We start from the raw sequence: 13,793 nt of genomic DNA on the forward strand, positions 1-13,793 counted from the left end.
TGCACTGGCCTCCATCCTGTAACTGCCTGCTCCCACATCTCGGTATTAGAGTGAACACCGAGGGAGACCTTTTCTGCTTTCCAGAGTCTATGCACTGTGCTAGGCTGTGCAGTACAGGAGTGAACACTGTGAGGCTGGGGCTGTCCCACTCTCGGGGTGTCCCCTGAACAGGGGATGATGGGAAATATAAGCTGCCTGTATGGAAAAAGCTTCATCTCTGTTCCTAGGAGCTCGGGGTCTAGGGGAGAGGAGAGACTGAGAAGAGCTGGGTGTCAGAGGGCACCAAGGGAGGAATGGGAGACAGAGATTGAGTGGAAAGCAGAGTCTGGCAGGGAGGTGGCAGAGAAGACAGAACAATGGGGCCCATGGCCAGGGTTCAGGGTAAAGTGTGTGGGTCAGGGGAGCCAAAGAGCAGAGGGTGAGCCCTAGGAGATGAGCCAAGACGGTTGAGCAAGGGCCAGCCTCTGAGGAGCTCCATGCTGGCCAAATAAATTTTTATTTAGATTGTACAGACAGTTGGGAGCCATTAAGCATTTTAAGCAAGGTCAGGCTCTCGGCTGATTGGTGTCTTGGCCGGGTGCTGGCAGTGGCACAGGGAGAATGGACAGGGCACGGGATGTGACAGCAGTCCAGTAGATGGGCGGCTGACACTGAGGGAGGTTTTGGAGGATGCTCATTCGTGCTCTGTTCCTTGCTGGACAGAACCAGTCTCCCAGCCTAGCAGTGAGCTTGGGACAGGCCCAGGCTCTAGGTCAGTCCTTCTAAGTTGCCCTCTTCCCTTTACAGTGACAAAGCTTCAGGTGAGCAAATCGAAGAGAACCCTCACACTAGTGGAGAACCGGCCCATTCAGCTGAACTGCTCAGTCAAGTCCCAGACCAGCCCGAACTCACACTTCGCCGTGTTGTGGTATGTTCACAAACCCTCGGACGCGGACGGCAAGCTCATCCTCAAAACGACGTACAGCTCAGCCTTCGAGTATGGGACCTATGCCGAGGAGGAGGGCCTGCGAGGCCGGCTGCAGTTCGAGAGGCATGTGTCAGGGGGCCTGTTCAGCCTTACTGTGCAGAGAGCAGAGGTCAGCGACAGTGGTAGCTACTACTGCCACGTGGAGGAGTGGCTGCTGAGTCCCAACTATGCCTGGTACAAGCTGGCTGAGGAGGTTTCAGGGCGCACAGAGGTTACTGTGAAGCAGCCAGGTAAGAATGGAAAGTGTGGCCATCGTGGGCCTGTGGGTTTCCTGCAAACTCCAGGGCTTGGGGAACTCTGTACACACACACACTCACGCATACACACATACATGCACTCACGCATGCACACGCGCACACACACGCATGCACACACACTTACACACGCATGCACACATCCATAGTCACATACGCACGCATGCACACACTCATGCATGCATACACACTCATGCATGCACACACACTTACACACTCACACATGCATGCTCACACTCACACACACATGCACACACTCACACATGCACACGCACTCACACACACACTCATGCATGTACACAGACACTCACACTCGCACACACATGCACGCACTCACGCACGCACACATGCACTCATGCACTTGCACGCGCACACACACACTCACACATGTACACGCACATGCATGCACGCACTCACACACATACATGCACTCAGGCACACACACACATGCACTCACACACACACATGCACTCACACACACACATATACACACATGCACACATACACACACACACGCACGCACACACACACACTCATACACGCACGCACACAGACTGCCACAGAGTACCATGGGTATGGTTGAAGGTGCATGGACTGTCAGTTCTGCTGCCCTGCAGGCCTTTACTGGGCCTGCTGTGGTCCTAACACTCATGGGGCTCAGGAGCAGCCTCACCTCTCTCATGGGAGCTTCTTTGGTGAGCTTCTGAGGGCAGCTGAGGTATCCAAAGTGCAGGTGACATCCAGGACACCGAGCTGATCTGCAGGCCTCAGTTCTGCGGTTGGCAGCCCCGGCTAGCCTCCTCCCGGAGCTCCAGCCCCAAAACAATACATGACAGACCTGCTTGTTTCATTCCTAGTATGGAAAGGCTGTGCCCCTCACACGCTCTGCTCTTGGTTAACATGGCTTCTGAATTCTTGTAGGGTGGCCTTCACGGCACTGTCTACCCATCTTCCTTCATGTGTCCTGTGTGTATTGTAACCATCCGTGCTTCCTTAAGGGGCAGGAGGACAATCCCATCTGCTTTTGTGGTCCCCCCACCCCCCGTGCCTGTGATGAGCCCCTCCTACCATTTCTCCTGTCCCTGTTGCATCCCCAGGACTTCACTCAGCACCACTTCTAGGAAGCCTGCTCTGATTTCTTCTCTATCCTTGTAGGGAGGGTCCCTTACAGACACAGTAGGTAATCATCTGCATGTCTTCTGCAGTACTTAAGAGCATGGTATGCTCTCAGAGATGTCTTTATGTCATCAGCCACTGGCGTGGCATCCTTAGTAAGTACTGGGTGCTTAAGGAATTCATGGTATTTAAAAACAAAACAAAACAACAGGACCTATGTACTGCCTTATTTCAGTGTGGAGCATGCAAAAATACTCATGGATCTCCATCTCCCTCAGAGAGGCATTGCCAGCTCTGACTTAAATAACACCCTGTCACCCTGTCACTGGTTATTCTTCCCATCGCCTTTGCAAAGCATAGCCCCGCCCCATCCTGTCCATTTACTTATTCATATGTAAATAATTACAAAGTACTTTTTTGTGTTTATCCTTACAACCCACTTATCAGCTACCATGTGTTATTTGTCTATTCATACACAAACACACACAAGCACACATATTCACAATCACACATGCACACATATACACACACACACTCACAATCACACATATACACACATGCACACAGTCACACATACACACATGCACACAATCACACATACACACATACACACATATACTCACAATCACACATGCACACACACAATCACAAATACACACATGCACACATACACACACACTCACAATCACACATGCACACATGCACACATACACTCAGTCACACATGCACATGGACACAATCACAAATACACACACATTCACACATACACACAGTTACGCATGCACACACACTCACAATCACACATGCACATACACACAGTCACACATGCACACACAGTCACACATACACACACACTCACAATCACACATGCACACACACACAATCACAAATAGTCACGCACACACACATTCACAATCACACATGCACATACACACTCACAATCACACATGCACACACACAGTCACACATACACACAAAATCACACATGCACATACACACAATCGCACATGCACACACACAATCACACATGCACACACACATGCACACACACAGTCACACATGCACATATTCTTACAATCACACATGCACATACACACTCACAATCACACATGCACATACACACAGTCACACATGCACATACATAGTCACACATACACACACACAATCACACATGCACATACACACAATCACAAATAGTCACGAACACACACAATCACAATCACACATACACATACACACTCACAATCACACATGCATACACACAGTCACACATACACACACAATCACACATGCACATATACACAATCACACATGCACACACACATGCACACACACAGTCACACATGCACATATTCTTACAATCACACATGTACATACACACTCACAATCGCACATGCACACACAGTCACAATCACACATGCACACACACATACACATACTCACAATCACACATGCACACACACAGTCACACATGCACATACACACTTACAATCACACATGCACACACACATACACACACAGTCACATGTACACACACATGCACACACACATAGTCACACATGCACATATTCTCACAATCACACATGCACACATACACAGTCACAATCACACATGCACACACACACACACACAGTCACACATGCACATATTCTTACAATCACACATGCACATACACACTCACAATCACACATGCACACATACACAGTCATAATCCTACATGCACACACACATACACACACAGTCACACATGCACATATTCTCACAATCACACATGCACATACACACTCACAATCACACATGCACACATACACAGTCACAATCACACATACACACACACACACAAACACAGAGGTATATTTGTTGCCTATCTCTTACACTAGACGAAGCTTCTACAGTGAGTTCAGGGATTCCGTTTCTTCACCAGACTCCCAGCAAAGCCATGGGACTGGGGACAGAAATCCAGATGTGGCCAGACCCATGCTGGATGTGAGGACACCATCCCCTTCTATTTACTCTGTGTTCTAGGATCCCCTCTGGCCACACAGTGACATTGTCTGATAACCGTTCCTCCTACATAGAGCAGCGGTCCACCTCTGAGGGACTTCCTGTGGCTGTCACTGTGACTGGGGTCCCGACTGCCTGCTGGGCCACATTACAAACCTCAGGCTGCTCTCAGCTCACCACATAATCCAGACAGGCCTTGACCTTGAGATCCCCCTGCCTCAGCCCCTGAGAAGCTGAGCTTGCAGTCTGTGCTGCCTCTTCTGAGAGCTGAGGGCTGTGGTCTGGCTTGCTCTGCCTCTGCCTTCCACCCCGTTGTCTCCATTAGGATAACGCTGTTCTTGGTGTTCTGATCTCACCTTTCAAGGTCTCTCTTCTCTACTCCCTGGTTTTCTTCCTTTCCTCCTTTGGTTTGAAGCTGTTTCTTGGAGGGGTTTCCCCATCTGAGGCTGCTGTGGTCCTGAGTGCAACAGTGCCGAAGGCCATAAGGATCCTTGTCGCAAGCACGGTAGCATCTCTCCTGCGGTGACTTTTAACACAGAAAACTCACAGGACGCTCACCTTGACAGCTTTGGCTTTTTCAGTTGATTTTGTGGTTTGCATCTTTCTCTCTTTTTTTCTGCTCCTTGTCCCCCTACCCCTTTGCCTGATGAGAAAGCACATATTACTGAGCCATTGCAGGCAATGGGGGGGTGGGGGAAGAGGGAGTCCATAATGAAACCCCCTCAGAAATAGTGCCAGAGCTTACATGTATAGTTTGGCCAAACTGTTGGAAAGTAGGGCTCCTTCTTTGTTTTGTTTTCAGCCTTTTATTTGCAAGTGATCTTCTATGCATCATGAAACATTCAGACGGCACTGGAGTGTGACAAGAGTGAGCATGTCCCACAAGTCACTCAGGGATGTTGGCCCTAGTTCTCTTTTATGTGCTTATAGTGTCCTGTTAGCATCTACTGGGCCAGAGAGGTTCATTGGGACCTCTGTGATGTCACAGGCATGGTACAGCAAGAGCTATGGTTCATGACGCTTCTGCCACAGAGGGAAACCTTGTCCACAGGTGTTTAGTTCTCCGAGCCCCATCAGTACTGTCTTGTCTTTGCTGATGTCACATTGTTCCCTCTCTACCTCGAAAAAGAGGCACACTAAACTGTGTTTTCCTTGGCAGCTCCTCTGTGGTTCTGGTCTGCACAGTCCAATTATCATATGGTCAGACTTAAAGGTTTATTCTAGCCCAGGTCTGGTGGTGAGGGCCTGTAATCTTTGGTCACCAGAGAGATGAGGAAGGGGATCACAAGTTCAGGGCCTGCCAGGCTTACAGAAGCTCAAGGCTAGCCTGGGCAGTGTAGTGAAACCTTGTCTCAAAACACAATTTTAAAAGGGTTGGTGATTGTACCGCTTACTGTTCTGCTATGAACAGATACCATGACCCAGGCAACTCCTAAAAGAAAGCGTTTGATTTGGGGCTTTCTTACAGGTTTGGAGGGTAAATCCATGACTATCAGATGGGGAGCATGTCAGCAGGCAGGTAGGCAGGGTGCTGGAGCAGAAGCTGAGAGCTCACAAACCCCAAGAAGTGGGGAAGGAGGGAGGGAGGGAGGGACAGAGACAGACAGACAGACAGACAGACAGACAGACAGACAGACAGACAGACAGACAGATAGACAGAGACAGAGAATGGTGTGGGTTTTTGAAACCCCAAAGCCCACCCCCAGTGACACACCTCCTCCAGCAAGGCCACACCCCCTAATCCTTCTCAAATAGTTCCACCAACTGGGAACTAAGCATTCAGATATATGACCCTATGAGGGCCTTTCTCATTCAAACCACCATAGTGATACTTCAGTAGTATAGTACATGCCTGGTTCAACCTCAGCTTTACCCCTGCTGGGAGAGGAGCTGGCACTCTGCTCTCGCCCACCCTTTTTCTTGCTAGAAACCTCGTCCATCAGACACACACTGCGAAGATTAGTCTCATGTCCCCCCACCCCCAACATCTGAGCCCCTGAGGATTCTGAACCAGAGACAGTTGTTGTCGAACACTAGGCTCCCACATGGCCAGGGATTGAACACACTGAGGGCACCATATTTGAGAATCGACCTGAGATGCTCTCCTATGCTCCAGGGACACCTGTTTAGCCACCCTCTCCAGGGCGCTGCTCACTGCTTGCTGTCTTGCTACAGTGTCTTTTTCCTCCCTTTTCAGATAGCCGCCTGAAGCTCAGCCAAGCCCAGGGGAGCCTGTCTATTCTGGAGACCCGGCAGATACAGTTGGAGTGTGTGGTCCTGAACCGCACCAGCATGGCCTCCCAGTTGGTAGTGGAGTGGTTCGTATGGAAGCCCAACCACCCAGAGCGGGAAGTAGTGGCCCACCTGAGTAGAGATGCTACCTTCCACTATGGCGAACAGGCTGCCAAAAACAACCTGAAGGGGCGGCTGCACTTGGAGAGCCCATCTTCTGGTGTGTACAGGCTCTTCATCCAGAATGTGGCGGTGCAGGACAGCGGGACCTACAGCTGCCGAGTGGAGGAGTGGCTGCCCAGCCCCAGTGGTGTGTGGTATAAACGGGCTGAGGACACAGCTGGACAGACGGCCGTCACGGTCATGCAACCTGGTAAGGCCACCTAGCCTTCGGTGTTTCAATGCTAAGAATGTTTTGGATGCTTGTATTAGGCGCTAACCTCACTACAGTGACCAAAGAAAGACCTGACATGCGGAAGGAAGCGAGGAAGGGTTGATTTGGCAGAGCGTGAGGCAGCAGGTTGCACTACATCCAGTAAGAAGCAGAGGGACATGAACGCTGGAGCTTAGTGGCTTTCTCCTTCGCTGCCTTCTGTTCAGTCTAGGGCCCCAGCCCGTAGGGTGGTGCTGCCCACATTCCCGGTAAGTGGGCCTTCTCTGGATCCTTCTCTGGAAAATCCTTCACAGACATGCTCAACGGTGTGTCACCTAAGTGATTCCAAATATAGTCAAGAGTAAAGCGTAACTATCATGGTCCTGAATATAATGAGTTTATTTAAGAAATTATTTGCAGTTAAGCATATGAACATTTATATTACACATTTGTATTCTAAATTTTCTCAACTTGTTTGCCCTATGAATGGAAAATTGTACATCTGGCTTTGTCCTCAGGTGATTAGGTTTTTTAATTAGAATAAAAGCCAGCAATTAGTTATTCTAGGTCTGCCAAGAACATTTTCTTTTAAAAGCATACTTTCTGGTTGGAGCAGGTGGCTGATGGGACGGCAGTCTTGAAGCAGTAGCCATGTGCTGAGGAGTTATGCTGCTGGGCTTTCAGTGGGAAGGAATCGATAGTTTAAGTAGAAAGTGGCAGTGCCTCTAGCATCCACTCTGCTCCCCGTAATTTCATTGGCACTAATGACTTTGCCATGTGGCCTTTTGTTCCTCTTGTCTCTATTGCTGTTCCTAAAGTGTGCAAATGCAGATAATGACTGGGTGCAATTATTGTTACATTTAACATATAATTAGGGCTAAGATGAGCAGAGTCCCCTGTGCCTCCTGCAGTGTCACAGTACCATTGATCCTTATCACAGCAGAAAGGACATGGAGTGGAATTGAACTTGGGACCTGTCGGTGTGAATGCTTTGCCTCTTGTCTTCTGGGTGTCTTGATGTTCACTCTCATGGTCCTTGTACCATTGTACATTCTTCTCTCCTTGGGCCACCGAGTCTGACTTGAGCTGCTCTTGTCCTTGATGACCCGTGGTGGTCCCAGGTGTGTTGTGTCCTGTTCATCCACCTCTGTCTTGGGAGAGGGGCGTTGATCGCCTTCACCTGTACTTGCCCATGCTGGAGGAGACCCCCCCCTCCCGAATTATGGTTTTCTGTGTATATAGTTGGCCGTCTTGCTGCTGCTGCTGCTGCTGCTGCTGCTGCCTCCGCTGCCGCTGCCGCTGCTGCTGCTGCTTGAAAGCTTGTCTGGAGATTGCTGCTTGCCTTTTTGTGGAAGTGCCGAGAACGGCAGATGAACACACTTGCCACAACTCCCACCCGTTTGATAGATCACTGGGGTAACCTCTAACACTCCACCTCCCGTGGAATGGGAGGAGACAGACATTTATGGAGAACCAGCTAGGTCCCTGCCAGTTAGACTGATGTTTGGTCTTCCTAAAATGAATCCTGAAGGGAATTTCTTCACAGCTGACAAAAGGAAACCCGGTAGACGCAAGTGTCTACCGTCTTGCCACCTGTGTGATCCCGATGCGGCCTGAGCCTGAGATCCTATACACAGTCTAGATCTACCCTCCATCTTTCTTCCCTCCCACCCTCCTCTTGTTTATTTAATTAATTTATTTATGAGGGTGGTGAGACAGGCTCACTGTGTAGCCCTGGCTGTCCTGGAGTTCTTAGACCAGGTTGGCCTTGAAACTTACAGAGATTTGCTTGCCTTCACCTCCCAAGTGCTGGGATTAAAGGTGCATTTAAATTTTTAAGTTTTATTTTATGTATATGAGGTGTGTGTATGTTTACCACATGCCTGGTACCTGCAGAGATCAGCACAAGTTATTGAGTCACTGGGAAGAGGAGTTAAGGGTAGTTGTAGGTCACTCTTTAGGTGCTGGAAATGGCACCAGTCCTCCACAAGATCAGCAAGTATTCCTAAGTGTGGAGCCATTTCTCCAGCACACCCATTCCTCCTGCGAACTCAGGGTGTCTGGCTTACCGACTTGGGTCCTGGGCAGCTTGAACTCAGGCTGTCAGTCCAGTGTGGTAAGCTCTCTCACCTGCTGGGCCACCCTTCTGTCTTGTTTCGTTTGTTCTGAGGAAATGAATGAGCTCCTTCTCCCTTCTCTGTTCCTTGTCCCTCCCCAGACGCTGCCCTCCAGGTGGACACAGTGGTCCCCAATGCCACCGTGACTGAGAAGGCAGCTTTCCAACTGGACTGCAGCATCCTGTCTCGATCAAGCCAGGACTCCCGCTTTGCTGTGGCCTGGTATTCCCTAAGGACTAAAGGTGGAGGGAAAAGAGGCAACCTCGGCATTGATGAGCAAGAGGAGGAGGAGGAGGTATTGGAAGAGGAGGACTCTGAAGATCCAACAGAGAGGACAGTCCTGCTGAGCGTGGGACCTGATGCTGTCTTTGGTCCCGAAGGCAGCCCGTGGGAGGGCAGGCTGCGCTTCCAGAGGCTCTCGCCCCTGCTATACCGGCTCACGGTGCTTGAGGCGAGCCCCCAGGACACAGGCAACTACTCCTGCCATGTGGAGGAGTGGCTGCCCAGCCCCCAGAAGGAATGGTACCGGCTGACGGAGGAAGAGTCTGCCCCCATTGGCATCCGGGTTCTGGACACAAGTGAGTTTCCCCAGTTACATAAGAACGGTGTCACCATTGTCCCCGAGGTGTTTATAACATAAATGCAGAGGTTGGTTGTGGGTCAGTACGCAGTTTTCCTAACTTCAATAGGCATTTGTTAGCAGGGGTCGAGACGTAGAATTTGACACACTAACCCACATAGCTGACCCTCATTTACCCATGCCTAAAAGTCAGGGCTAGGAATTAAAGTGATGAGAAGCCATATGGTTCTTGTAATCAACCTGACCTCTGCCTGAGTCCATTTCAGTAAGATTCCATTGTGCAAGTGTCTTGCTTAGTGTGTCTTTGTCATACATTAGAATGCCAGGTCAGTCTGCCGTGAAGTGTTTCTGGACTCGCAGGAGGGAGAAAGGAGGTGTAAAGCCTGTTATTCGTGCTTTCCCCTCATGTTTCTGGGTCACGTTTACCTAGGGGCGGCTGCAGTAGATTTTCCCAGTTACTGGGACCAGCCTGTGAGGACAGAGCAGGGAGTCTGGAGGCAACAAGAATAACTTGTAGCCTCCGAATGGTCCTGAACTCAGTTTCCATCCTGTAAGGAACTTTCATTCTGAACAGAGGACTGGAGGTTTCTTTTGATTGGCCATCTGTCAAAATGTAGAGTAGATCAAGCCAAAAATGGTGTTTGCTCTAGTAGATTCGGCTCAGACTGCAGACACCAAAGAATTCTCACATGCTCGACCTCTTCCCAGTCAAAATGCACTACCTCATCCTCTCAACATGAGGGTCGGGCTGCTCAGCTTGCTTTTTTGCCCATACCACCTCCTCACAACCATATTAAGTGAAATTGAAATTTTTATGGGTTGAAAGTAGTTGACCATCAGTAATTTGATATACATTAGCAAACCATAAAAGTAAATTGTGTGCTGACTTTCCATCATTCTGATCGCGCACACCTATACAATGGAAGGGAGGAGGAGAAACCCTGAAAGGAGTGTGCACTCGAAGTCAGAAATGAGAGGGAGAGTGTTGAGGCTACCCTTGACCTGTGGACCCGAGCTGGACTAAGCTTCACGAACACAGGGATCACTGAGAGGCCAAGGCTAATGCATGAGCGAGCAGCACTGAGCTGCTGTCAGGGCTCCAGGTTTGATTCTCTTCCATACCCAGCTGTAAGTGCACCCCGTGGAGCCACGGACACTGGACACTGTCAATGATCCGCAACAGAATGGGAGTTGATAATGTTCAGCAAGTGCCTATTCTAGGACAGCCACTCCCTGAAGCAGGCAAGAAAGGAGTGTGCTAGATTCCCTGAGATGGAAGGCTAAGTAGAGCTAGCCACGGAAGGACATGTCAGGTACCCTCGTACCATGTAAGAAGGAATGAGGGAGTGAGCTTCTTCAAGACCCTAGACACCGTCATGTTCACAATCAGCAAGCTCAACTTCAGTGTATGGCTTTCCCAGCAGACGTTTTGGATCTCAGTGGGAATGGGGGCACTGCATCATTTGAACTTAAGAGTCATGAGTGTTTGGGGTGCTGTGAGAAAAAGAACAAGGCAAAATCTCCCAGTCACTGGTGGCAGGGGAGGGCTAGGAGGGTTTCCAGGGTAGCTTCATCGGGGCAGGTGAGCTCTCGAGCAGGGAGCAGGTACAGAGTCCAGGCTTCACCCTCACGGTTCCTTGCTGCCTTCCAGGTTCCACCCTGCAGTCGCTCATCTGCTCCAACGATGCCCTCTTCTACTTTGTCTTCTTCTACCCTTTCCCCATCTTTGGCATCCTCATCATCACCATTCTGCTGGTGCGCTTCAAAAGCCGGAACTCCAGCAAGAACTCAGAGGGGAAGAACGGGGTGCCCCTGTTGTGGATCAAGGAGCCACACCTCAACTACTCCCCGACTTGCCTGGAGCCTCCGGTGCTCAGCATCCACCCAGGAGCCATAGACTAAGGAGGCTACCCCCACAGCAGACGTTACCCATGGCAGGGTCGGGTCCGGGGAGCCCTCTGGGCTTTTCCTCATTGCTTCATGCTCTGTGATTGGACAGGCGACAGCACCCGAACTCTGCAGGTTCTCTGCAGGAACCAGTCAGACCTGGACCGTGTTGGAAGCTTCGGGTCACGGAGATGGCTGCCTCCGGGCGGTGGTCCTGGTTAGCTGTTCACACTCAGATGTCGTGATGCCAACATCCTAGGTTCCTAGTTTTTGGTTTTGGTAACTTAGTGCGTAGCTCCAGGTGCCGCATCTACTCGCCAGTCTATCTCATGTCCTCAGATCGGTGCTACGGGGTTTCCTGTTCCGTGTAATGTACTCTTTTTAAGCCCCTTTGGTCCTCTCCATTTGGATCCCATAATGTTGTGGAAGAGTTTCTCTCACAACTGATAAGCAAGAGGAAGACGCCTTCATAGTAACAAGGAATTTCTTCCAAGACATTTTTGTTTTTGCACATTTGAAAATGCCACCCGTGGATCAAAATACACCCAAACATTTTTTTTTTTAACTTTCTTAGCAAGACTTGGAAAATATGTGTAGCGTGGGCCCAATTTATATCTTATCTCTTCCCTCAGCCGGAGTTGTTGGAACCACTTTATAGTCAAGATGAAAGCGCTGAGTTTTGCTTCAAAGGACTGCGCATGTGCAGAAGAAACCCGGCAGAACCCCATTAGGAGTAGATGGTGGCCAGCCAGCCAGTCTGTCAGGGAGGCAAAAAAGGCTTCCATCCTTGCCAAAACAATAAACAAGCCAACTTGGAGGGTGGGTCAAGGGCTCCAGGCGGCACCCAGTTTCTGAGGGTTGCCCTGAGCATACCTACCTTTGTATTGATCAAAGGCAATGATTGGGGGACGGGGATGGGGCGGAGGGTTGTTGGCTTGACTTGGGGAAGCTCAATCTCTTGACTTACCCCTGAGCAGTTAGCTTTCTTCTGTAGGTGCTTTGCCAAATTTCCAAGGGGACATGTCTAGTGAAGCCAGAAGGGGCTGCCCTGAGTGGAGAGAGCATTATGGCTAAAGTGGCCCCTGTGCACAGACCCAGTGGACGGTGCTGAGCGGTCACACTGAGCTTAGCAGAGTGGAGGGGGTCTTCAAGAGGCCAAAGGAATGCTTACCTCTCTTGTCTTCCTTCCAGTGAGCCTTTCCTCAGAGACGGTGATGGGGTCCTTATCCATCACTGCTCTTCCCGAATCTCAGTGCCGTGGGGATATTGTCCTAGGATAGCACCAGGCACAGCCCTTTGCAATTCTTGTCCCCCTGCTTTCAACAGACAACTGAAAACAGGAGTGGTCACTTTCCTTTGTTGGAGTGCGCGCGCGCGTGTGTGTTTGTGTGTGTGTGTGTGTGTGTGTGTGTGTGTGTGTTCAGGTTGTTTGAGTATACTGGTGGCTTTTAATTTTCAGCCCACAAATCCAAACTCCACTGTCTCCACTCTGTTAAGCCAGATGCTTAGCTGCCTGTGAGCCTCATCAATTGCAAATCCTCCTTTTGCCTTTTGCTCACTCTGACCATCTTGTGACCCCTCTCTTCCACACCCCTCAGCGGCCACACCTCCCCTGGGGAATTTGCATCCTGAGTCCCAAGATAAAAAAGCTACCTAAGATTGTGGAAGTAAATCTAATGAGCGATTTCTGCAAAGCCTGGTCCCGAGAATAAACAGACAACACAGAGGCTGCAGGACTTCCAAGGGGTCTGCTAGGTGTGCTGAGGGGAGGAAGGGAGGCGCGATGCAGCCTGCTGATCCTTCTCCTTCCCTCCTGGCCCTCTTGTTCTCTGAGAAGTGTCCAGGCAGCACCACCTTAATCCTCCTGTGCCTGCCCTGCTGATTCTCATTTTTGCTGCATATACACATCAGAGGGACCAAATTGGCTCAGTCACGAAGAAAGAATGTCTTTTGTTCTGTTCCTTCGGTTCCTGGGTGTGGGCTCTTGGTGGGTAATTGCTGACTCCTGAGTTTTAAGCTGAGTCAATGAGGGAAGATTGACGCCAGAGGGCTGGCCTGGATTAAGATTTCAGATCAGTTCTGTAGCAGCAGAAAACTTGAGTAAATATTCGAAGCAACCGCAGGACGTTTGCAAGGAGCAAAGAAATCTATGTCAGTATTTTAACAACCACTTTTTGTGTGTATTTTCTGAAGGGCTGGGGTATGCAATCAAAGGTTAAACTCTGAGCTTTCTATGAAAACAAAACAAAACAAAACAAAAACC

General features: G+C 49.9%; 1 protein-coding gene across 3 annotated transcripts in view; it reads left to right on the top strand.

The window, feature by feature from the left end:
- The window catches only part of Igsf3 (immunoglobulin superfamily member 3), a 92,990-nt gene extending 79,197 nt beyond the window's left edge, over positions 1–13,793 (top strand). For all 3 annotated transcript variants that reach the window (XM_031374988.1, XM_031374990.1, XM_031374989.1), the window contains 4 exons: positions 787–1,197; positions 6,539–6,946; positions 9,165–9,641; positions 11,295–13,793. In XM_031374988.1, coding sequence (XP_031230848.1) covers positions 787–1,197; positions 6,539–6,946; positions 9,165–9,641; positions 11,295–11,545 — 1,547 coding nt within the window. In that variant the 3' untranslated portion in view covers positions 11,546–13,793. The remainder of the gene's footprint in view (positions 1–786; positions 1,198–6,538; positions 6,947–9,164; positions 9,642–11,294) is intronic.

The sequence above is a fragment of the Mastomys coucha genome, unplaced genomic scaffold (genome assembly GCF_008632895.1).
Source record: "Mastomys coucha isolate ucsf_1 unplaced genomic scaffold, UCSF_Mcou_1 pScaffold16, whole genome shotgun sequence".
Taxonomy (NCBI): Eukaryota; Metazoa; Chordata; class Mammalia; order Rodentia; family Muridae; genus Mastomys; species Mastomys coucha.